The sequence below is a fragment of the Amblyomma mixtum genome, chromosome 2, assembly GCF_055824585.1.
Source record: "Amblyomma mixtum isolate Tamu chromosome 2, ASM5582458v1, whole genome shotgun sequence".
Taxonomy (NCBI): Eukaryota; Metazoa; Arthropoda; class Arachnida; order Ixodida; family Ixodidae; genus Amblyomma; species Amblyomma mixtum.
In genome coordinates, this window is record NC_143013.1 from 198,434,585 (window position 1) to 198,458,686 (window position 24,102).

Below are 24,102 nucleotides of genomic sequence, written 5' to 3' on the forward strand. Positions count from 1 at the left end.
GCCATTAGGCATAATGAAAAAGGGAAAGATAGTTATAAAAAGGAGTGTAAACAAGCCTCCCTTAAAAAGCGGCAAAAGTTCGCGATAAAGCGATTATCATGAGTCCACTTGCGATAGTCGCCTGCAACGACCCATCGCAGGCCTCGTTTTTACAGAATGGTTGAGAATTCAAGATTTTCTTAGATCGTGTGCAAACTTATTGTACAAAAGTTAAAAAGACCCTTGTGAAGAGATAGTTAGTTTAGTTTATCGGGGTTTAACGTCCCAAAGCAACTAAGGCTATGAGAGACGCTGTAGTGGAGGGCTCCGGAAATTTCGACCACCTGGGGTTCTTTAACGTGCACTGACATCGCACAGTACACGGGCCTCTAGAATTTCTCCAAAGAAATTTAACCGCCGCGGCCGGGATCGAACCCGCGTCTTTCGGGTCAGCAGCCGAGCACCATAACCACTGAGCCACCGCGGCGGCCCTTGTGAAGAGAGTTGGAAATTTGTTAGCGGAGGATAATCAACAAATTGGATAGTGCGGGTAGCACAATCACAATCTAGAAAACGTTCGTATTCTAGGGTTTGTGTACGTTCACATATGTATACATATGTATACACACGTACATCATGCATCACATCGTCGTTGCCGGTCCTTAGTGGCGAAAAGAAAGACGAAAAGGCTCGCACTCGCTATAATCCCTGGATAAGTTTTCACAGTGTCCAGTGACTCTAAGAATCGTAGGAAAGAAAAGTGGAACAGAAGATTTAGAGCGGATCAATGGGCATGGATAAAAACTACGGAGAATGTTTACTACATTCGAATGGGAGCGAAAGCACGGATTTGTGCTACGTAGAAGACGACGGTGAGCAGGCAGTGCCGCGGGACGGAGCAGACGAAAGTTGATGAAGACGACACACTCCAATGCACAGCGCGATCTTTCAGCGATTTTCGTGAAATAAGTTCTCTAATCTTCTCGCCCGTTTATTTTCTTCCATTGTTATTATTATTATTCCCTATATTTTTTTTATTTCTTACCCAACGCAAGACCATTAGGTCCAATTTACCTTCTTCTTTTGGCTCTCCTCACTGAATCCTGGCCTATCCCCCGTCGTGGGTAGGATTGGCAACAACAACAACACGAGGCGTGTTGGCTGCGGCGATAGTCTAGTGGTTTCGCTGGACGAGAGCTATTCGCGCACTCATGGATATTGATTCAATTCCTTTTCCCTTTTTCACTGCTTGACCTCTAACCTTGATGAAGGTCAAAACTAGGCGCTCGGCGATAGAAGCACGAGGTCTACAAATGCACAACGCCTACAAATGCGATCCGAGCCTTTTACGGCGCGGTTCAGGTGTCCACCGAGATATGCGAGACAGGTTCTGCGCCATTTTCTTTCCTCAAAAATTAATTTACCAATTTTAACAATTTTGCCCGGCTCGGGCTCGGTATTACCGCCGGCCACCAATAAACAGTGCTGCACGTTTCGCTTCCCACATGCGCCATAAATGCATGGCATAATGTTTTTCAAATGTTTGCCGCCGTGCAGCCAAATAATCGCTTATTAATTTTCAATAAAATGGCTGATATGTTATTTCAATATTAATTGAGCGGTTAATATAATTGCCGAACAAAAAGGTGACCCGGTATCTATAGACGTTCTCCGCGTGCTCGCCGACAACATCTCAGTGAAAATTAGTCTGTTTCTTTAACAAAATGCAAAAGTTGTCTGTTTCGAACACGCTGCTGCGCTCCAGGGGCATTGCGCGTTATATATGTTTATAATTTTTATTATTATCCTGAACAGTCAAAGGAGTTGAATCTCATTTCATGAAGACGCCTCACAAGAGCTTGTTCTTCGGATGTTACAACCTTATGTACCGGCTCGAACAACGTATTGCTCGCATCGGGCTCCGCAGAGTTAACACGCTAGGGCGCGTCCGGAGTATAGATTTTTTTTCTCCTCTCCCTGTGCGTCGTCGGCTGCTTAGGCTTTTATGTGCTGTCCGATGGCGCGCGGCTTCGATCGAGCGCAGTTGGCGACGGGCTGACAGCCGAAATCGAAACATTCCGCTCTTCGCAGCTCAGAAGCGCAATCGCCATCGTGAAAGCCTTCCCGTCATATGCCTAGAACCTAGAACAACCAAGAGCACTCAGCTTGGAAAAGCGACTATACTAGACCCATTAGCCGCTTTTTTGGATGCTTACGGATTAAAGCCCCATCTAGGAGCAACAAATCAAAGCTTCTGCCGTCATTAATCGTAGTCATCTAAAACGTGTTATTTTTATTTTGCGTTTTAATTTATCTTTGGGTCATTATGTTTACAGATTTTTGTTAATACATCTCTTTCAGGAATTTTGTTACAGGCGGTTGTGCGTTTGTTAAAAATCTCGGAGTTTGCACCTTGAACACACTTTTGTTTATTGACCGCGAGCGGCGCGGCAATCCGTAACACCCGTATTTTGGCAAACTTGAACCGCCGTCTTTTAATGCATGGAGCGGATGGGAAGTTTCGCAACTAAGAATTTCAACAAGCTCTTCCCCTTTCCTACATATCTTCTTCCTCTCTCAATCCACCGGGCCGCGGCCGTCCGGCAGCTACGGCAGCTTTGCTGGCTTTGCGTCGGCCATTGGATCCTGTCCCAACCGAGAACGTTCGGACCGGCGCACATCACAGCCTCCTCAAAAACTGTTCCAGGTATGTCGTAACCCGTTCCTCTCACTAGTAGCTGCTTTTGGCTTGCTCGTCACAGCTTATGAGGCTCCCGAAAAGCACGAGGCATTATTTCACGGGCAGTCATGCCACACGGCACGAGCGACGTCGCCTCTCTCGCTCACAGAATTGACACGTTTGATGCAACCCTTCCTTCGTATGTTTTTACTTTGTCGTGTTATCACACCCACACAACGACAGAGCTGTCTGCGCCCGTAGCATTGGAACCCTTGTTCACTTCCATCGTAGGTGCACGTTCGATTCCAACCTGAGCCATCGACTCTCAGGGGCACGGCTTTGACGGCGTAGGGTAGCACGCATTGCACTTGCTAAGGATTAGAGGTATCGAACCGCTCTCTTTACCGTGGAGATGTCCCCTCTTCTTTGCTATTTCATTTCGCCTCGAGCGTACCCGCGTACCCGCACGAGCGTACCCGCACGCTGGCTAGCTGGACGTGCGAACTGCGAAACAGCTGATGTCCCTCGGCCGGCCTTATCCCGAGGAAAGTTGACTTCACCGCCGCTATCTGCGGTGCGTGCAGTGCGTGCGTGTTTTGTTTTTTTTTTTGTTTTTTTTCACCGCTGCGTTCTCGTGTCCTTGGGTTGATGGGGGAGGCAAAGGGATATGGGATGTGGAAAAGGAGCGTTTCCTTTCCGGAAGAAGCAGCGTCCTACGCGCCTGCCCCCTCGCCTCATCTTGGAATCGATCGGCGTCGCGGCCTGCATTGTGCGCTAAGCACGCCAGGCTGGACCCGCTGTTTAGCGAGGGCAGCGGTTCTAATGCAGCGTGGTACGTGGCGTTGCGCTTAGTACAGTTCTCAGGGGTCTCGAGCGTGCCATTTACTCCCTTCTCTCCCCCCTCCCCCCTTTTTTTTGCGTTTGTGAAGAATGTAGGCTATCTTGTGTTTTTCTTAGTAGCGACTGCGCATTACAGAGCCACAGTTGCGGCGCGTAGTGGTGCTTTTCCGGGTTGCGACCTTCGCTTACAACAAAGAAGAAAAAAGTGACAATGCACATAATTGATCAACTGTTCATGCCATGTTGAGACATGTGTTTTACCTGCGTTTTCGCATACTTTAACATTGGTTTCTTGCAGCTGGAAAAGTCTTAGCAGTTTGTTATGACAATTCAGTTTGGTGGATTGCCATTTTCTCTTGTTTGTAAAGTTTGCACGTCATACTCGCCCTTATTTTTTTCTGTCGCATATATATTCATGAATAAGGATTTCTTCCTGTCAGTTTGCAAAGTGCAAATTGTTGTTTGGTCATTGTTCATTGTAGATGTTATTGTGAACATGCATTCACGCAGCCTAGTAACACCTACGGGTGAAAAAGGAGGTTCCGAAGCTAGCTGGAAACGAACAGATTGTGTAAAAAAAAAAATTGTGCGCATTGCACCTTACTTGAACTCTGCTCCCCCCCGCCCCAAATGGTTTTAATGTAGGTATGGTTTTAACGTAGCTAAACCGAGTAGACATGCCAAAGCATATGTTTAGCCTGGTTGGCTAATAGTTTTTCTTTGCTGGATCGTTAGCACGTCTGGTGACGATATTAGACTCGAGTTAAGCTCTGATAAAGGTTAAGTTGATCTGATCGGTTCACGCCACAGATGAAAGTTAATGGAAACTATGGTGTGCAGTGCACAGCGCAAGAGTGTGTTGCAGTTTAATTAACACGAGGCGTGATCGGCTGCGGCGATAGCATGTCGCTCTCGTGCAGTGGCCAGCGAAGCTGATCTGTTCGCGCTGCAGCAGGTTCGAATCCCAGTCGTGGCAATATTTATTTTTTATTTATTCAAGGGCAAGGCTTCAGCGAGCAATCTGCTTTTGCAGCTTTGGTCATGAAATGGAACTTTCGGTCTAAAAATTGTTATACGTGGCGACAGCTTTCCTTGTCAGTGAAGGGACAGCTACATTGGTGGAGCATCCATAACTGTCTCGTTCCATCAAATAATTTCGCCGCATGACTCCCTGGTGCATTTCTCTATCCTCGGTACTTCCAATCCATTGCTGGTACAGCTGGCACCATGCATGGAAGCTTTTTGTAACTAGGTCCCCCTAGCAAACTCGTATTGAAGAAAACTGTTTCCTCCTTGACATTGAATAATGCGTATGGACAGTTATGCTATAGATATGCCTTAAATGATGTATATTGACGGTATACCATGTTTTAACAGAAAACTAATATATGCTAGTGGGAACTATATTTTACTGCATAGAAAAAGAGGGCATGCGTCGGTTCTGAAGCTTACGCTTTATTGCCAGAAAAAGTTGTCGTAGAGTGTATTTGTGGTTTTTGCTTGACATGTACCGCCATGCTGCCCTCGTCCCAGTACAAGAAATTAACTTGGGATCCTCCCGAAAAAATATTTGGCTGTTGAGAGGAGTGCATATTTGTAGGCACTTCCTTGCTTCAATGGAACATGTCTCATGAAAAATAAATGAAACTCTTGCCAGCATATATCTCATATCTTTAGCATTGTACTCCAGTTTTATGAGCTTAGAGAGCAAAAACTTTTGTGTTTATGTAGTAATCACACCTAATAGATTTGACACTTAGTTTTATCCTTTCTGTGTGGCCGCCGCGGTGGCTCAGTGGTTTGGTGCTCAGCTGCTGACCTGAAAGACGCGGGTTCGATCCCAACTATGGCGATCAAATTTCAGTGGATTCGAAATTCTAGAGGCCTGTGTACTGTGCAATGTGATTGCATGTTAAAGAACCCCAGATGGTTGAAATTATCTGGACCTCTTCACTACGGCGTCTCTCATAACCTGGGTCGCTTTGGGACGTTAAACCTCATAAACCAACCAACCTTTCTGTGTGGATTGTTGTGGCAGCCTGGGTCACCAGTGCACATTTGTTCCAAATGTTTGCAACTGTACACTACAATAATGAAAAAACGAACAGTACAGTCAGCAGGAATTAGTGCATGAAAAATTGTGTGGCACATACGAAATAGGCCTTCTTGTTCTGTGGCTAGTTATTTGGAGCGGTATTTTTATGCATGCATTCACTGTTTGACCCAGCAAACTGGGATGTGTGCTACACTGTATCGTTGCACAGCAAAAGGTCATATTTTTGAAACGTTCATAGGTGCAAGCAAGCTGCCTTGCCGAGTCCCTAGACAAACGCTTGCTTGCTGTTGCATATGCTCTGTTTAAGAAACAAAAGGCCATTGCTACGGGTACGGGCTGGTGGCCTTTACTTGCTTTTGACAGACTGCTCCCAAAAAATGTCTGCTGTCGCAAGAGATGACGGAGATGTTAACAGCTGAGCAGCAGTCATTGTCGTGCCTGTGCTCTTGACCTTTCCTGGAGGGTGGTGAACTTTGGGCAGCCTTGAGCAAATACTCCTGTTCTACGATTACTGGGGAGAAAGCGTTAACACAGCGCCATCTGTTGGGGTGCATCTGCTTCATGTGACAGCATATGTGCACAATGCCTTCTGCACATCTTTCAGGCCACTCTGCTTTCAACCTGGTAGGCTGCTTTACTCTCGGTGCTTTGCTTTGCAAGCAGAGGAAAAGGAGGACACGTGCATGAGTCCTTACGCACATCATGTGACTTGGCAGAACACTTCAACCACTACTTTGTAAACACTGCAACACCAATTTGTACTCCATCAGACACAGTTGCCCTAGCTTATAACAGTGTTGAAAGCATATTTCTTGATCCTACTAATGAAAACGAAATATACGGCACATTCATGGGTCTAAATAACAGTAGGTCATTAGGTGCTGACGATATTCAAATTAAACCCGTTAAATACGTATTAGAATTGCTAACATCTCCTTTAGCTCATATTTTCAATCTGGTGCTTGAGTCAGGTATATTTCTCACTGCTATGAAATGTGCAAGGGTGTCGGTATTATATAGGAGGTGATCACAATCTAGTATCCGATAACAGGCCAATTTCCGTACTCCCAGTGTTTTCCAAGGGATTAGAAAAGCTAATTTTTTCTGGTATTACAAACTTGTTTGACAAGAAAAAAAATTTAACAGACTTAACACTCACAGTATGGTTTCAGGAAGGGTCGCTCGACTGAGGCTGCTTTGCTAAGCCTGAAGGAAATAATTTTGGAAAATATTGATGGTTTATGGGGTTTAACGTCCCAAAGCGACTAAGGCTATGAGAGACGCCGTAGTGGAGGGCTCCGGAAATTTCGACCACCTGGGGTTCTTTAACGTGCACTGACATCGCACAGTACACGGGCCTCTAGAATTTCTCCTCCAAAGAAATTCCAGCCGCCGCGGCCGGGATCGAACCCGCGTCTTTTGGGTCAGCAGCCGAGCACCATGACCGCTGAGCCACCGCGGCGGCACTGGAAAAATATTGATAATATTGAAATATTGATAATAATTTACTGACAACCGGAATATTTATTGCTTTCAGCAAAGTGTTTGACTGCATCGCTCACAGTATTCTCATTAATAAACTTTCATCTTATGGAATTCGTGGAACAGCTTTGGCTCTACTGCAATCTTACCTGGAAAATAGGCACCAGTGTGTATGCATCATTAACAAAAAGTCATCTCTCTTACCAATAGTATGTGACGTACCACAAGGAAGTGTTCCGGGCCCCCTTTTATTTAACACATATATAAATGATATTGTTAACATTGACACCTCAGTTCGATTTGTAATCTATGCCGATGATAGTACCCTACTTATTTCTGCGAATAATATCAGCCAACTAGTATTAAGATCTAATGATGTCCTTACTAAACTCTCAGCCTCTACCAAAGCAAATAAAATCAAGGTGAACCCAATTAAATCCAAAGCCATTATATTTCGAGCTTATAATAAAGAAGTTCCTGCCCTAGATCCACTCATTTTCCAAGACCAGCACATAGAGATAGTTCACGAGCATAAGGTTCTAGGTGTATACTTCTCTTCACATTTTAAATGGGACGCTCATATAAACCATGTTTCTAAAAAGCTCTCTACCGTTACTGGTGTAATCTCACGCTGTCGCGCATTGCTCCCCATAAGTGCTAAACTGCAAATTTACTATGCTCTGTTCCTTTCTCATGTTAACTAGTGTACTCTAGTATGGGCAACAACAACTAAAACAAATATGAACAAGCTTCTTGTCTTGCAAATAAAAATTGTTCGTCTCATCGTAAACTTAGAACCAACGTCAAATATGCAACCCATAATAACATCACTTAATATGATCCGTGTGGATAATACTTATGAATATCGCTTGCTACAAGTAACTTATTTCGGTTCGGCAGGTATGGGTAATTTCTTGGTGAAACTTGCATCTCTTGCACACCGCACTGCAATAGTAAACACTAGATGCACTGACACGTGGTCCCTACCACATTTTAGAACAGACTACAAATTACAATCCTTGGCTCATAATCTTTCCGTTCTTCGCAGCAAATATAAAGACACTGTTGGTTTTAGTCCTAAGCAATTGAGAACCTACTTCGTGCAAATATAATCTATCCATACATGTGTTCTTACTTTAAATATTATACTCGCATTTACAAACTTTCTGCCTTGTTGAGCTTTTTCCACTGATTTTATTACTGATCAACTTTTTTTGTTTTGTTTTCATCTCGTGCTACAGTGATGTATGCATTGTATAACACTGTTAATGAACTTTTGAAATTTGCTGTTTGCTCCTGCTATGTTGTGCACCGGTTTCCTGGGCCTTTGTCAAGCTGTTTGTACAGCTTTTAGCCCAGGCGACCATCTACTTGTTGCAAAATAAATTTGATTTGATTTCATTTGATTTCTTTAAAGGAAAGCGTAATTATTGCCTTGTGCAGTTCTCTAGAAATGCACTGAGCTGCCGAGGAGTTCCTGCTATACCATTGTTGTTCAATTCGAAGCTTCTCAAAACTATTCCTTACCCTGGGATTCGCAGAAAGGGAATGCTGTTTCTTTTATGAGTGGCTTCAGGCCGACTTTTCATAAGTGGACCGGCTTCGATGCTGTATTAGAACAAGTAAAGAGGTTTGGAAAGAATTTTTTGAGACGTTTTACTGCAGGAATTTAAATGGAGAGCATTATTGCCTTTTCCAAGTAATGGCTGCCTACAAACTTAGCTCCTATGCCCGAGTTTACTTATTCATTGAGCTATGGCAGACAATTAGTTTTTATTCCAAATCTATTTTTATCCATTATTGTGTGCATTATCTAAGTTGCAGTCTTTCTTCAATTAATAGCTGCTGATCTCTTTTGTTATGGCTGTGGGTGTGTTCTGTAGTCTAATGCAAGGGTGAAAAGCACTATCTCAAAGAAGTCTCTTAACGAAAATGAAAAGGGCTGTTTTTTTTTTTTTTTAAATTGGTTAGGTCATGTTATGTTGCTGGCACGCAACTGAATTGAATTTTATTTGCATCATATGATATCAGATGACACTGGAAGTGCAGGGAAACTGTAGTCTCAACAACAACTTGACAAAGCCCTACGCTCCTGTAGTGGCATCACTCAACAGTGGCGAAAAACAATTAAAACAGCAATTACAGTTTTAACGCATTCACAAAGAAATGCTTTGCATACATTGTATTATATCTCATTCAATAATAACGAAGGCACTTCGATTGCATTAAGGAACAATTCTTTTCTAAGCACGCAGTCCTTGCTTTATGCAATTTGCCAGTAAATGTTCCTTAGTATTATTATCACTAACAAGAGAAATGTCTTGGGCAGGCAGCTGCACCCCCTACAAGGCTGAGTGTAACTTTACAACGAACTCTGCACCAGGCTTAAGTTGCTTACTGAAGGGGTCAACGTAATTTTGGGAAGTGATGTGTGCAATTTATCTGCAGAGTTGTCCTCACTTCGTCATCATAGTGACTGGAATGCCAGTCGAGTGCAGCTTGCCTTTATAAACATAAAGACAGGGGAACAGGTTAGCTTGGATACACACTAAAAAAATGTAGCATGGCCAAAGAGAGACATCAAAGAAAAATACGGTGACTGCGGCTTGATTGAGTGACCTTAGCGTTAAAGTTACCTGATTGACGTTACCTGTGTACAACCAGTAAAGCTTATTTCAAGTGAAAGGAAACTGTATAGTTCATCAGCCATAATTCTTTCGAATTGGTACATAAAAATGTGCACCTTTAGGCTTTAATTCAGCTCGGAGATGCAGCTAAGTTAGTGGGTTGCTGAACACTATTTTGGGATGCTCATATTGGTGGCCTGCTGATACTGGGTCCGGTTTTGGGCACACACAGCTTAAAATCATGTTAGTAGTGTTTTCTGTGAAAGCAGGGCAAGCATGCGGCATTCTGCATAAAGGAAAATGGCGCTAATAATGGTAACGGGGTAATGTGAACTGCCTACATTGTTAGCAGTCTACGTTGTTTTTTGTTTAAATATTTTTCTGACCAGTCGTGTCAGTATTGGTATCAGAAACCCAACTGTTAATGATTTTTAATGCGATAGTGTTAAGGCTCCTGTTGTGCAGAAATGGTGTCGTTGGCGTTGGCGCTGTGAACGAAAAACCTGGGGAGAAGCTACCTAGGTCACGTGACTTTGTGGCGTCATCACAACCTGCCCCCCAGATTGTGAGCAAGCTGTCCACCGTGGCAGGTGGCAGTTATATCAATGATAGGTCGCAAGAGGTTTCTCGGGAAGAGCAACCTATGTTGCTCAAGCCCCACCGGGACAGCACCTGCCATCGCAGGGCAGTGGCGCATCGCTTAACTACTGCGACAGGAGTGGTGTGAGGGTTTAAGGATCTGCGAATGTTAAGTCGAGAGTGACCAATTCCGCATCTGTTGGCATTAACCCATTAAAGCTATCGCATCATACCCTTGTGGGGATGGGGGTGGGGGGGGCTTAACTCTTTCCTTACCACGGCACTAGGCGTCGATCGCCGGCGAGCGAAGTTTTAGAGCGCGAATTTTAAAAATACCACTGCGCCCTGGACTTGTGGCGCCATCTCGGTGATTTTATACAAAGTAGAGTTTCCGTTTCTGCACGGTTCACACTTTTACCGCGTGGCGGCGATTTTTAAAGGGCGCGCGGGTGCGAAGGTTGACGCGCACTTGAGCGGAGTGATGGCGTCGACATCCAAAACCGCACGCGCTCGAAAGATCGCAGTTTTGCTCGATCCCGACGACCCGGCAAGTGATCTTTTAGACTCATCGAGCACAGATGACTCGGACATCGATGTCGCGTCGTCGGAGTTCAGCTCAGATGAAGAAGACGCAGCCGATCAGCCGATCAACATCAGCTTTCATTAATTATTTGTGATTGCTAATTTTTATTACCATTTTGTTATTACTGTATTTCTTTCGTAATGTGCTTTTGTACTGTGCATTTAACACGCGCGTTTTGGTATATAGTATTGTGCTATAAGTTAATCTTTTCCTTGAAAAAAAATTTAAGTAGGACCAATCAAGAACTTAAATATTTCACTATGCGTCTTGTAATTTTTCCTAACTCAAAGAGTACTGAGTGTATAGGTATCATTTTATAAAGAAATGTTGCCTATTGATATACCCATGATTTGTATATTTTGGAATTTCGGTAAAAAATTTTTTGGCTGAGATATTACTCCTTACTGAGAAACTTTTTGCATTTGTATTTTTTTTGTTCATGAATATTTTTTATCTAAATAAATTTTTTTGTATTTCTTAAAAATAAATACTGCTTGAAAGCACCTTCACTTTTATGTACCGCATGGCACTGTACATTTAGTAGCTGTTGCACAAAGAATTCGTAACTAAACCATACAAAAAACAGCCAATTTCCCCATGGTAAGGAAAGAGTTAAGTGTCCCCTCCAATTTTCTCCTTGCATCCCATTTTAGCAGTCAATGACAGCTTTGTGTATTTGTTGTGCTTATCTTTTGTGGCACTGCTGCCCATACCTCCAGTACATATGCAGTCCGAATGGCAATCTACTCGCAACTTGTAAAGAAAGCAGACGGACATCGCCAGAGTCCAGATGCTTGCCTGCTGCTTACAGAGGAAGAAACACTTGTCTAGAATGCCCGGGCTGTGTCTTCCGACCACGAAAGTGGCTACCAAAGCCGTGGTGGTGACCAGGAAGGCAAGAAATGACTATGCAGTCCTATCAGTTTAACTGCACATTATGTCCTGGCCATTTCAAACCAAGTGTGATCCATAGATATAGCGTGTTAAGTCCTAAACATGCCCAGAGCGCGTAGCTCAGTTTTTCTAAGCAAGTATTCTGCCCTCTGTACATCGTAAGGGAGATAGCTGGTAGTAATACAGCCGCGCACCCGAAAACATTCTTTTAGTTAGGCAGCAGGACTTTGAGCTTGTTTTGTTATTTATTTATTCTATGTTCTAGTGCGCTCGCACTAGGTGCCTCACTAGCGAAAAAGCCGTTCTGTGCCGTGATGCTGCATGCCAGCTGCAGACTAGTTGAAAGGAGGCAGACTGGTTTAGCTGCAGCCTAGTAGAACTGAGAGTATCGCGCGTCCCTCAGCCTAATGGAAAGGAGGCAAACCGGTTTAGCTACAGCCAAGTGGAACTGAGTACCGCATCTGCTGCAGGCAGACCGGTTTAGCTGCAGCCAAGTGGAATTGACAGTATCGTGCATCAAACCGCCTAGTAGAAAGGAGGCAAACCGGTTTAGCTACAGCCAACTGGAACTGAGTACTGCATCTGCTGCAGCCTAGTGGAAAGGAGACAAATGGGTTTAGCTACAGCCAAGTGGAACTGAGTACCGCATCTGCTGCAGCCTAGTGGAAAGGAGGCCAACCGGTTTAGCTAGAGCCAAGTGGAACTGAGTACCGCATCTGCTGCAGACTAGTGGAAAGGAGGCAAACCGGTTTAGCTACAGCCAAGTGGAACTGAGTACCGCATCTGCTGCAGGCAGACCGGTTTAGCTGCAGCCAAGTGGAACTGACAGTATCGTGCATCAAACCGCCTAGTAGAAAGGAGGCAAACCGGTTTAGCTACAGCCAACTGGAACTGAGTACTGCATCTGCTGCAGCCTAGTGGAAAGGAGACAAATGGGTTTAGCTACAGCCAAGTGGAACTGAGTACCGCATCTGCTGCAGCCTAGTGGAAAGGAGGCCAACCGGTTTAGCTAGAGCCAAGTGGAACGGAGTACCGCATCTGCTGCAGCCTAGTGGAAAGGAGGCAAACCGGTTTAGCTACAGCCAAGTGGAACTTAGTACCGCATCTGCTGCAGCCTAGTGAAAAGGAGGCAAACCGGTTTAGCTACAGCCAAGTGGAACTGAGTACCGCATCTGCTGCAGCCTAGTGGAAAGGAGGCAGACCGGTTTAGCTGCTGCCAAGTGGAACTGATAGTATCGCACGTCCCACAGCCTAGTGGAGAGGAGGCAAACCGGTTTAGCTACAGCCAAGTGGAACTGAGTACCGCATCTGCTCCAGACTAGTGGAAAGGAGGCAAACCGGTTTAGCTACAGCCAAGTGGAACTGAGTACCGCATCTGCTGCAGCCTAGTGGAAAGGAGGCAAACCGGTTTAGCTACAGCCAAGTGGAACTGAGTACCGCATCTGCTGCAGCCTAGTGGAAAGGAGGCAAACCGGTCTAGCTACAGCCAAGTGGAACTGAGTACCGCATCTGCTGCAGCCTAGTGGAAAGGAGGCAAACTGGTTTAGCTACAGCCAAGTGGAACTGAGTACCGCATCTGCTGCAGGCAGACCGGTTTAGCTGCAGCCAAGTGGAACTGACAGTATCGCGCGTCCCACAGCCTAGTGGAAAGGAGGCAGACTGGTTTAGCTACAGCCAAGTGGAACTGAGTACCGCATCTGCTGCAGGCAAACCAGTTTAGCTGCAGCCAAGTGGAACTGACAGTACCGTGCGTCCCACAGCCTAGTGGAAAGGAGGCAAACCGGTTTAGCTGCAGCCAAGTGGAACTGACAGTATCGCGCGTCCCACAGCCTAGTGGAAAGGAGGCAAACCGGTTTAGCTACAGCCAAGTTGAACTAAGTACTGCATCTGCTGCAGGCAAACCGGTTTAGCTACAGCCAAGTGGAACTGAGTACCGAATCTGCTGCAGCCTAGTGGAAAGGAGGCAAACCGGTTTACTTGCAGCTGCAACCAAGTGGAAAGGCAGAAACTATGTCGCGCCAATTGCTGCTTGGATTGTCTGTAAAGCCATCAGAACCCAGGCGAAGTCTACATACATATTATACTAGCGCACCTATGCCGCATTTATTTTAGGAGTAAATTGGGGGTTAATTTTTGAACGAATAAATTTATTTTTGTTTTCTGTTCTTATTCTGCATTGCTCAAAGGTGTATTTTTTTAATACATATAAAACTTGAAAGAAGTGGGCAGCATTTCAGAGATGTGCACACGAGTAATTTTGCTTTTTGTCACTTTTTTGCTAATCACGCTCATGAACAAAAGTCAGTCAGTCAGCAACTTCATTTGGGATATGATTGGTTTAGGTTACTCAAAGAGCTTTAAGACTTTCTACGAAGCCACCCAGCTTATCCACGCTGTGTTTACATTAATAACTTCTTAGAATTGAACCTTTTGTCAGAAATCAGATCTGAGCGCAAACAGTTCAATACTATGGGGAGAAGCCGAGGAAGAATCTTTGAAATGGGTGGCTTATTGTTGTGGAAGACATTGCAGCGTTGTCATATGTGCTGGTTTGCTGCCTAAATACTAGCGAGCCTTCTTTTTTTATATATGTGTCCCTGAGAGAAGTCATGTCTTCACCATTTTCTAACAGGGCGAGTCGCGTATTGGTATATAGACGTTTGCATCAGGCGAGGCTGTTGTCAAAACGCCTCCTTTCAGGACTGTCAGAAACCACTTGCGTTGCAACTTTCACCATGCTAGCATGAGAGACGTTCGACAGTCCAGCAAGCAATATGGCAGCGCCCAGAGAGCCCTTACGGCGAAAGTGTGTAATGCAATTGATTTTTATCTGCTAGTTATTACAGTAATGGTCGGGTGTTCCACAAGCATTGGAAGCCACCGCAATGCACAATGGGGTTACTTGGAGCTGTCTAAACCGCCTAGAAAAATTACCCCATTTGAATGTCGCCATTTGCTGGTAAAAACACAGCAAAAACCATTGCTTGTCAGCAAGTCTTGTGATGTCTGAGGTGGCTGCACCGACTCTTTGATGGCTTTCTATTTCTGTTGGTATGCCAAGTTGTTGGTTACGGAAATGTTCCTTAAGCTCGTAGCCATGAACAGATACACATCAGTTAAGGGTTTAAGCAGGGTTAGGAGTTAAATCAACAAGCAAAGCAGGATATCTGCAGTTGCTAATTAGGCTTTGGTGGACATTTTGAAATTCACTTCTCTGCTGTAGCTGCTCATTTCAAAAGGACTTTTGCAATAAGCATTATTAAAGTTTCGAAATGCATATAATTACTTACCGTGTTCTAGTTGTGAGGATGTTGAAAGGAAGCTGGAAATATATATTCGACTGCCACTATTTCTGTGCTGTAAAACGTTAGCCTTGGCACTGACTTTGCTCCAACAGAGCATTTCTGAAGCGCACGCCATTTTAAAGGTTGCATGTCGGGCATTATAGCAAAGATGTTTGCAAAGGTGAAAACTGGAAATGTCTATTGAGTTGGTATATTAATGTTGTAACTGGTTGGAGGAATAGAGGGAAAATTTGCATTCTGAGAGGGAAACAATGCCTTGCTCTATTGGCAGGCCTTGCTGTTTGTTGCAAGAAGTTGCTGAACAAAGGTAGAAAGTCTGGAGACAAGGCACACAAAAGTGTCAGGCTTGCTTATGTTGTGTGAGTCATGCACAGAGAAGGTTAGCAAAGAAGTGGGGCCATTAAGGTAAGCTCATGGAGTGCTGTGTGAGGAAAAGAAGTTCATGCACGTGTGTGTTTCCATCCGTGCAGGGAAGGCCCATGAGTGTCACATGGAGAGTGGACAGGGACCCCAGGAGGTGGCAGTGGACTCAGGTCAGGCATCGACGGCGGCACTGCTAAGGGACGGCCTTGGCCAGCTAAGCCTCGGTCCGGCCGATCCGGGGGCTGCCGCATCAGCGCAGCCCCCACCCGCTGCGGCCCCTCCTGTGCCACCTGCCAAGGGGGGGAAGAGTGGCAAGCGTGGACAGGGCAAGAACGCCAAGGTGGGACTGCCTGCTTTCTCTCAGATTGCATCCACATGTGGCATGGTGCGTCGCCACGTGATTACAGGCGCATAGATGTAGCTGTAACAGCCACTGCCTCTCCTGACTTGCGCCGTCATTTCTGAACTTCTCTTGCACTTTCTTTCAGGCACCTTGTTGCTCAAGCTGTTTCAGAGTTGCACGCTTCTTTTAGTTTGTTTTGGCTTTGGCACTACGGTGTATACACTTCTGTCCTGCACCTTGGACACATCTCCTTGCTGAGCCTGATACTGGCAGCTAGCGTCCCGGCAGAGTAGTGCCCGATTGGTGCCACAATGGTACACCAAGAAAGACAAGGACCAAAAGTGGAAGACGACGCAACTAAAACTGTCGGTGTTTTGTCTTTGTCCATCTTTAGTCTGCATCTGGTTTTCTGTCTCCTGTTGTCGAACCGAGCACGGGGAACTAATTGTCCCAGTTATTTGTTTTAAGAGTAGCACTGCTCCCTTTTGCTTATTTTACAGATCCACTTTTGTATACAGTGTTGAAAGACACTGCGATGCATTTTGAGTGCCAGCATACCATGTATGACAAAGCTTGCTGTAGTCTTAATCTAAATAGAGTGCTCCGATTGCTTCTGTGTAAGGCAGCTAGAGTTAGTGAACTTGCTGGCGGACAGATTTTATGCGGAGATTTAGGCATTGCCCTGTTTGCCACTGTTAGAAGCTGTAAGCAGGCTTTTGAAAGCGTTAGCGCTTACTCATCATGTTTTGAGATTTCGTGGGGTCTGCTACCACCCTGAGATCATAGCGCCATCTGTGGCAGCAACTAGAAAACTGCACATCTCGCATTGAGACTTGTAGTGCCATCTACAATAGCATACAACAGCTAACGCTCGTTACTTCGTCTTCCAGATGGTGGCAGCCTTTTTTTTTTTTACTCAAGAACTCGCTGCTGTCCTAGATGTTGTTCACTGTAGAACATCAGGGAAAGTACGCGACGTAGGTGTTGTGAGATAGTGCTTTGTTGGGAACAACTTTCTGCGAGCTCATTTATTATTTGCGTTAAAAATGGTTTCCATTATAGGCATGAGCTCACAAAAAGCTGTGCCGCTGGTGTGGATGTGTGCAGGCCAAGCGACAGCAGCTGTCCCTGGCCACGTGCGAGCGTGGCCGCCTGTCTCTCAGCGACCCCAGCAACCTGCGTGCCAATGCCTCCCCCGCGGTGGCATCTCGGTCTCCGCTGGCCGGCCGGCACCCCTCTGCCCCACTGAGTGCCAGCCCCTCGTCGTCCCTCTCGGGTGCAGCCTCCTGGGGCCCCACACGGGACCGAGCGGGCTCGGATCCCCGGCGCGGAGGCGCGAGCGGATCAGCTGCATTCCTGCCACCTGGACTTAAGGAGCAGCACGCAGCTCACCGCTGCAAGCGCACGGGCGGAGGCCCTCCCCCTGGCAGCAGGTAGGCTGATCAGTGGCCGTACACTCCGAAGCAGTGCAAATACAGCTGGCACCGGGCTGAGTCAGATTGCCTCTTTAGCTTACTTTCTCTGGTCACTTTAAAATCAATGCGGTACCGTATACCACGGGCTTCCTCCGTAGAATCAGTGAAAGACCTGTTGAGTTGTTCCAGAAGGGGCGCTGTTTGCTCTCGCATTAGGATAAATGCTCAGGTAAGATGAACAGTGTTATACCATTTGTTTAGTTTCCCATACACTAAGTGTAACAAAAATCTGCTGTGAAGTTTTTAATTAGGGAGATAAACACATTCTACCCCGATTAAGCGTGGCTGACACGGTCCAAAGCCACCAGGACTCCGCCGCGTGGTTGCGTACGCTACCGAGCGCACACCAACCATAGCGGGCCTTGCTCTGTGGGAACAAAGGAACGACACTCTTGCTGACACAAACAAGGCATTTATTGCTATAACAACAATAACGCCGTCTAGCAACAAAATACACTGAGGAATCGAGGACATCCGACTCACCAGCACAGTTACGAGTGAATGTTCGCCCACGCTAGGGCAGAGAGAAACTCTGAGGCCAGACGGGATGAGCTGTGGGAGAATGTTTCCCGCCCCATGAGGCTTCGTCATTCACCCCGCCAACGAAGAGCGGAGCTTCGCACGTGACCGTCAGTGCACTTCGCAGGTCCCGAGCCGAAGAGGGCCATCTCCCCCGCACGCACAGCAATCACGCCATCCATGGCGCTCATGTCTCTGCTACGCCGGCGCCCTCCCTTGCTAGTTAAAGTAACTAACACGTCTAAAGAGGGTGCACTGTGGGGAAGCCAACCACAGGGGCAGAGGTCCCCGCACCACTTAAGATGTACAGTAAAACCTCGTTAAAACGTACCCGCTTAAACAGTACTTTCGTTTTAAAAGTAGTAAAGTCAAGTCCCCGACTGAGCACCCATTGAACATAATGCATTTTGCATCCGCATAAACCGTACCAGCTTATCGCGGTCGCATCTGTTAGCACGTACCATTTTCACTTTTCGTCGCACTCGCGCGTGACGAATTCACGCCGGTAGCACCGACCCAAAGGACGGTTCTAATGACAAATTGGCGCCAAAGTTGGTAATCATACAACTAGCGCCATCTTTGGGGTTTTTTTTGCCGCGGCAGCAATAACTACCCGTGGCCTCCGCGACGGCGAGCCGCCGGAGCCGATCGCGGAGGCCATAATTCGGAAAATCGGATAACTCGACGCGCACGCGAGGTCCCTACAATTATACATAAGAGTCTATGGGGCGAAACTCTCGTTAATTCGAACAAATTTTGTCGTGCGTCGGTTAATTCGACTTCACTCCGCAGCCCGCAAAGCCGGTGCGCCGAGAGCAAAAAGAAAAAAATACTGCCACGAGCGGCGCTACTGTACTGCTCATAGGCGATCGGTATGGTCATCGTCATCAGCAGCGTGAGAAAGGGCGAGGGAAGCGAGGTTAGCGGCGGCCGAAGCAGCTGGCGTCTTTTTTTTGTGTGCTTTGTTGTGTCGCAGCAGTCGTGCGCTGCTTGTTGCTGTTTTGTTGCGACTGAGAGAAGGGTGAAAGGAAATTGCACCCTGCCTACCGGCTCAGCGGAGCCACCACCGCTGCCTAGTGCAGATAGAGGAGAGTTAAAAGATCAGAGGAAAGATAAAGATAAAAGATAAGATGCGTGTCGCAGCAACAACCAGCAACAACCGCGGAGCCGACGCTGGCTGAAAGAACAGATAAGCGGCCAAAGCCGCGCTCGCTTCACCTCCTCCCCGCGCTACTTTCGAGTGGGTAGCGCGCAGTGCCTGTGCGCCGGACAGTGATGAGGACGACGTGGAAAGTGAGGGTGATTTGGGCCCAACAGTGGCAGAGGCTGCACGCGCTGTAAACGTGATGCGGCTGTTCGCTGAAAAAAGGGGACTGGCCGAGAAGCTGGCTCGCGGCCTAAATGAGTTTGAGGCTGCTGTTGTCGCTGCCAGAACACCGCGGCGTCAAACGAAGATTGCCGACTTTTTCAGTGCAAAATAAAGGCTGCATGTTTTTTTCCTTCTTTCAACTACTACTGATCTCTGGTTTTGTTTTTTGGTAGGTAAGTGGGCGATTTTATGCTACTCCTGTTAAGCGGTACTACCGTTTAGTACGTACTTTTTCCGGGTTCCGGCCAACTACGGTTTAACGAGGTTTCACTGTACTGTGTTGCGTGTTTCTCAGTAAAGAGGAACTTTTGTGCAGACTGTCTGTGTAGCGGTACTCATGGAGCGTCCATGAACACTCTCGAGGCAAACAAGAAAAAATGTAACCAGGTTTACACCATGGTGCGCAATGCACGAAGTTCTGCAGTGGCGGTTGGATGTAGAGAGATACGGTACCTTATCAGTCCCACAGTAGCAATCTCACTGCAAAGAGCGCCATGGCGCTTGAGCTTTGGTGGGTGTGAATCCTGCTGGTATTACACACAGTTGCACACAGAAGGTGTGACACTGAACGAGTTTTCACGCATGTTGTGGGAACTCTCGCACCGCACTGTCACACGTCTCCGTGTGGGCCCAGTTTCATGGCAGTGGTGGCAGCACAGCTGCCGCTGCCCATGTCACGTGTGTTCAAGTTGCACGTCGCTAGCACGTTGTTAGTGGCAGCTGCTCGCAACTCGGTTCAGCCCAGCTTTGTTGCCCGCACATCAGAAGAGATGCGCAGCTGCTGCGGACACCGCCAAGGGATTTGCATCGAGCATACAAGTAACAGCTGTCGCTGTAAAAAAAAAATGGCGGCTGATTTAGTGCATTTATCGGATTTTGTCTTTTCATTTTCACGTTCCTTGTACCATTTCGCATCTGCCTGCAAATTACCGTCAATATACACCTCGTAATTATGACGTTACAGCAATCCAAAAATGCTGTACCACACTTACTGCACTTTAAACTGGGCAAACGACACACAGTTTTCATCACCAGGTGTTTGGAAACTACACGCTCCACTGCGGCCATTTTGGTCTCGTTCAGAAGCGTTTGCTTTCGGCTTTATTTTCCTTGCGAGCAGCAGCCCTGTACATGTTGTCTTCACAGCAAAAAGGAACGCCAAAGTAATGTGCAGTACGTGCTGCTAATGGCCAGGTGAGGCATGTAATCAAAATGGCGCCTTTTGGTTGGCTGCGGCAAGCTAGGCTTGGATAGCAGACGCCCTGCGGCGTCATTTTGTTTTTGTTTTTCCGACCATGCTAGTGCAACATGAGAACCATGCCGGGAGGTACGACCGCTCTGTGCACAAGTTCGGGCGAAAGTGAGCGAAGGAGAAAAAAAGCGTGTTAATAACGCAACAGCATTGCATCTTGTGACTGGTGATCAAAAAGCAAGCCCCAGCGCTACGCAATTGTCCGACACTTGTGCTGCGGGTGGCAGCGCTCCTTCGACTCTGCCTGACAACAGTGATGTTCTTCGTGCCGACTGCAGTCGTGTATGAATTGATACCACACCCGTCACAGGCAGTGACATAACGCAAGTCCTAAGTGCCAGTGAGCAGGCTATGCTTTATTGGTTCGAATCGATGCCGGTGACTGCATAAAAGACCGCGCTCTTCGCTAATTGAAGTGATGCGTTTACATCGGCCGCAGATGAAGCAGCATCATATACCGGTATCGACCTCAAAATAGCAAACATTCTTTTGGTTGCTTTGCAGTGCAAATCGTGTTGGTTGCATATGCATGAGGTTGGTTGCAAGAGACGGTGCATGTGACCGCACCGTGAAACTTAACGTACTCTGTGACAACTGTCGTAAGATAGCAGTCGAGTGGAACCTGGGGAGGGTTGACGGCAAGAAAAAGTGCTATCCTTTTGAGGTCAGGATGCTGAATAGCTGTGTAATGCTGTCAACTGGTAATGGCCAGACAGCTATGAACATCTTTTCAGCGATGGGATTGTCTCGTGATAGAATGCACAACACGACATTTCAGCGCCACTTGATGAGCACTCTTGAACCTCTTGCCAACTGAGCTGCCGTGACCACTATGGCACAGGCCGCACACGCTGTGGTGAAGGTGTATGATGACTTGTGTTTTGAGCACAGGGAAACATTACCGCATGCTGTCATGGCACGCAGATGACGTTTGGGCATTTGTCCCATATAGGCATGCAGGACTAGTCCTGGACTATGCGGTACTATCCAACTTTTTCTGGGGTGCGAAACTGGCCCCAAGCCAAACAATGGTGGGTGCGAACTTTGGAAATCACGCTACTAGTTCCAGAAAAACACCACTTGGAAATCAGGCTGAATGGAGGTGGAGGCAGGTAAAATTTTGTTTGAAAACTCGCTACAGTGACACAACCTTCAGTGGGGACAGTTACACATTCAATGCCATTCAAGATTCAAAATTCTATGGCTACATTGAGGTGGTCAAAGAAGACTGCATTAATCGCGTGTGAAAGCGCATGGGGCCAACGCTGCACAACCTCTTGCAAGGGCACAAGGGTGAGGGCAAGCAAAGCCTCGGTGGCAGGGGACGAATCACAGCCAAGCTAGTTGACAAGCTGGCTGTATGTTATGGCTGGGAGCTAAGATCTGATTTAGGTGATGTGGATGTTAGGCAGCAAGCCATGATGCCGACATAATACCACATCACATACCGTATTTATTCGAATCTAGGCCGATAGTTTTTTAAAAAAAACGAGATGTAGAACTCTTATGTCGGCTTAGATTCGAGGATTTCATTTCGAGTTTTCGTATTCGTAAAATACGAATAAATGTAGCACGCAGGTGGCGCCCCCACAAAACGCCAACGAAAGACAGCACTGGCTGCCATTTTGGCCTTGTTCTGTTCTCGTGCGGTGGCGTGAGCACATTCGCAGCAGTGAAGTTTTCGTGCGTGGTTTTTATCACCAACACCATGGCACCAAACAGGCGGTGCCATTATAGTGCCGCCTTCAAGCGGAAAGTTACACTCGCTGCAGAGCAGTCGTCAAATCTTCAAGCCGGGCGGGACTTCGGCGTGGATGAGAAGAATGTTCGCCGTTGGAGGGGGCAGCGTAATGAAATTTTTGCTTGCACGGCAACGAGAACGGCTTTCACGGGCCCCAAGAAAGGCCGCCATCCAGAAGTGGAGTTAGCACTGGCCGAGTTTGTGAAGACGCAGAGGTCAGCGGCACTTCCAGTGACCATGGAAGTGCTGCAAGCCAAAGCAAGAGAGCTGGCGAGAGAGCGAGGCGTCCCCCGGGAACTGTTCAAAGCCAGCCGGGGCTGGTTGCAGAAGTTCATGAAGCGCTTTGGCTTCAGCCTCCGACGTCGCACGTCCATCTGTCAAAAGCTGCCGGGCGACTTCGAAGAGAAGCTGATCTCATTTCAGCGATTCGTAATAAGGAAGAGGATGGAGCACGGCTACGCTGTAGAACAAATGGGAAACGCTGACCAGACGCCGGTATGGTTTGACATGCCAGTGGCATGCACCGTGAACGAAAAAGGTGCCAAGGAAGTGAAAGTGCGCTCGGCCGGATATGAGAAGCAGCGCATGACTGTAATGCTGGCCTGCACGGCGGATGGCCACAAGCTGCCGGCGTATATAATTTTTAAGAGGAAGACTCTTCCAGCTCGGGAAGTGTTTCCAAGAAATGTGATCGTCCGCGCCAACGAAAATGGATGGATGGCGAGCGATATGGTTGAAGAGTGGATCAGAATGGTTTGGCAGCGGCGTCCAGGGGCCCTCTTGGCCAAACGTTCCCTCCTCGTCCTGGACTCTTACCGTGGACACCTCACTGACGGCGTAAAAGCTGCGCTTTCCGAAGCCGGTACCGACGTCGCCATCATACCCGGCGGCATGACAGGCCAGCTGCAGCCTCTTGATGTGTGCCTCAATAAGCCTTTTAAGGATCGGCTGCGCAAGTACTACGTGGACTGGCTTAGTGAAGAGCGGCGCGAGCTTACACCAACAGGCCGAATAAAGCGCGCCTCGCTGGGAGTTGTAGCCACTTGGATAGCTGCAGCCTGGGATGACATCCCAGAAAGCTTGGTTGCGCGCTCATTCCGCAAGTGCTGCATCTCTAATGCACTTGATGGCAGTGAAGATAGTGCACTGTTCGAGGAGGCCAGCGATAAAGAAGTCAGCGATGATGATGACGAATGAGCGGGGGCTGATCCCGGGCTGGCGTTGCATATGTCTCCTCGCCCAACGCCGCCTCTCCTCCTCCTCTTCTCTCAAAGCTCCTTTGGCAGCTTTTTTTTTTTCAACGGTCCCTCTCGGGGCCACCAATCACGCTTCGGCAGAGCATGCAGGCACGATGCTTCCCGCTGTGTCTCACTCGAGTTCCTAAATGTCGTTTGCGTGCTGTACGTCTTGTTCGCAGTTGTTTTTTCGGCCGGCCTACAATCGAGGTAAGTTTTTTTTTTTTCTGTGGCCTTCAACTTTCGGGTCTCGGCTTAGAATCGTGGCCGGCCTAGATTCGAGTAAATACGGTACAGTGATGACTGCCGCAATCACACTTTGCGTTGTCCCACTGGAGCGCAGTCTTGGTGCTGCCACAATGCTGCAGAAGCTAGACAGGAGCCTGAACTCGGGCGCAGTCTGCCAAGCAATGTGGCTAAAGGACTGTTTAAATGTGACTAAAGGACTGTTTATAATCACTCGTTGGAGAAGACCTTGCTGCAAAGATGCCTGAGGTTGGGGGTTTTAGTGCACTAAAAGTACCCCCCTGCAAGAAAGCATGCCCCTAGAAGAAAGCTTCCTCACACATTTGCACAGAGGCGCAGGGAAGCTTTCTTGCGAATGTGGAGGTGGCATGCTTGCTTGCCTGCACGTAGTACAGATCTGCGAAGCCAGATCTTGGCGTCGTGTGTGGGTCATGTGCTGCATGTTGCCTCTGGTGGACGAAACAGTGTGTAGGCTGCGAGTTCACCTACCCTTCGACTTCAGGCTTAAATCTGATTCGGTTGCTCAGGCAACAT

The 24,102-nt window shown here is 47.2% G+C and overlaps 1 protein-coding gene and 1 pseudogene across 1 annotated transcript in view; both read left to right on the forward strand.

Moving 5' to 3' along the window:
* Positions 1 to 2,567: 2,567 nt before the first annotated feature.
* The window catches only part of LOC149362167 (uncharacterized), a 91,657-nt gene continuing 70,122 nt past the window's right edge, over positions 2,568 to 24,102 (forward strand). The window contains exons 1-3 of the mRNA XM_089572930.1: positions 2,568 to 2,686; positions 15,496 to 15,728; positions 16,839 to 17,164. Of these exons, the coding sequence (XP_089429056.1) occupies positions 15,516 to 15,728; positions 16,839 to 17,164 (539 nt within the window). The 5' untranslated portion in view covers positions 2,568 to 2,686; positions 15,496 to 15,515. The remainder of the gene's footprint in view (positions 2,687 to 15,495; positions 15,729 to 16,838; positions 17,165 to 24,102) is intronic.
* On the forward strand, positions 19,443 to 23,284 carry LOC149362168 (uncharacterized; annotated as a pseudogene).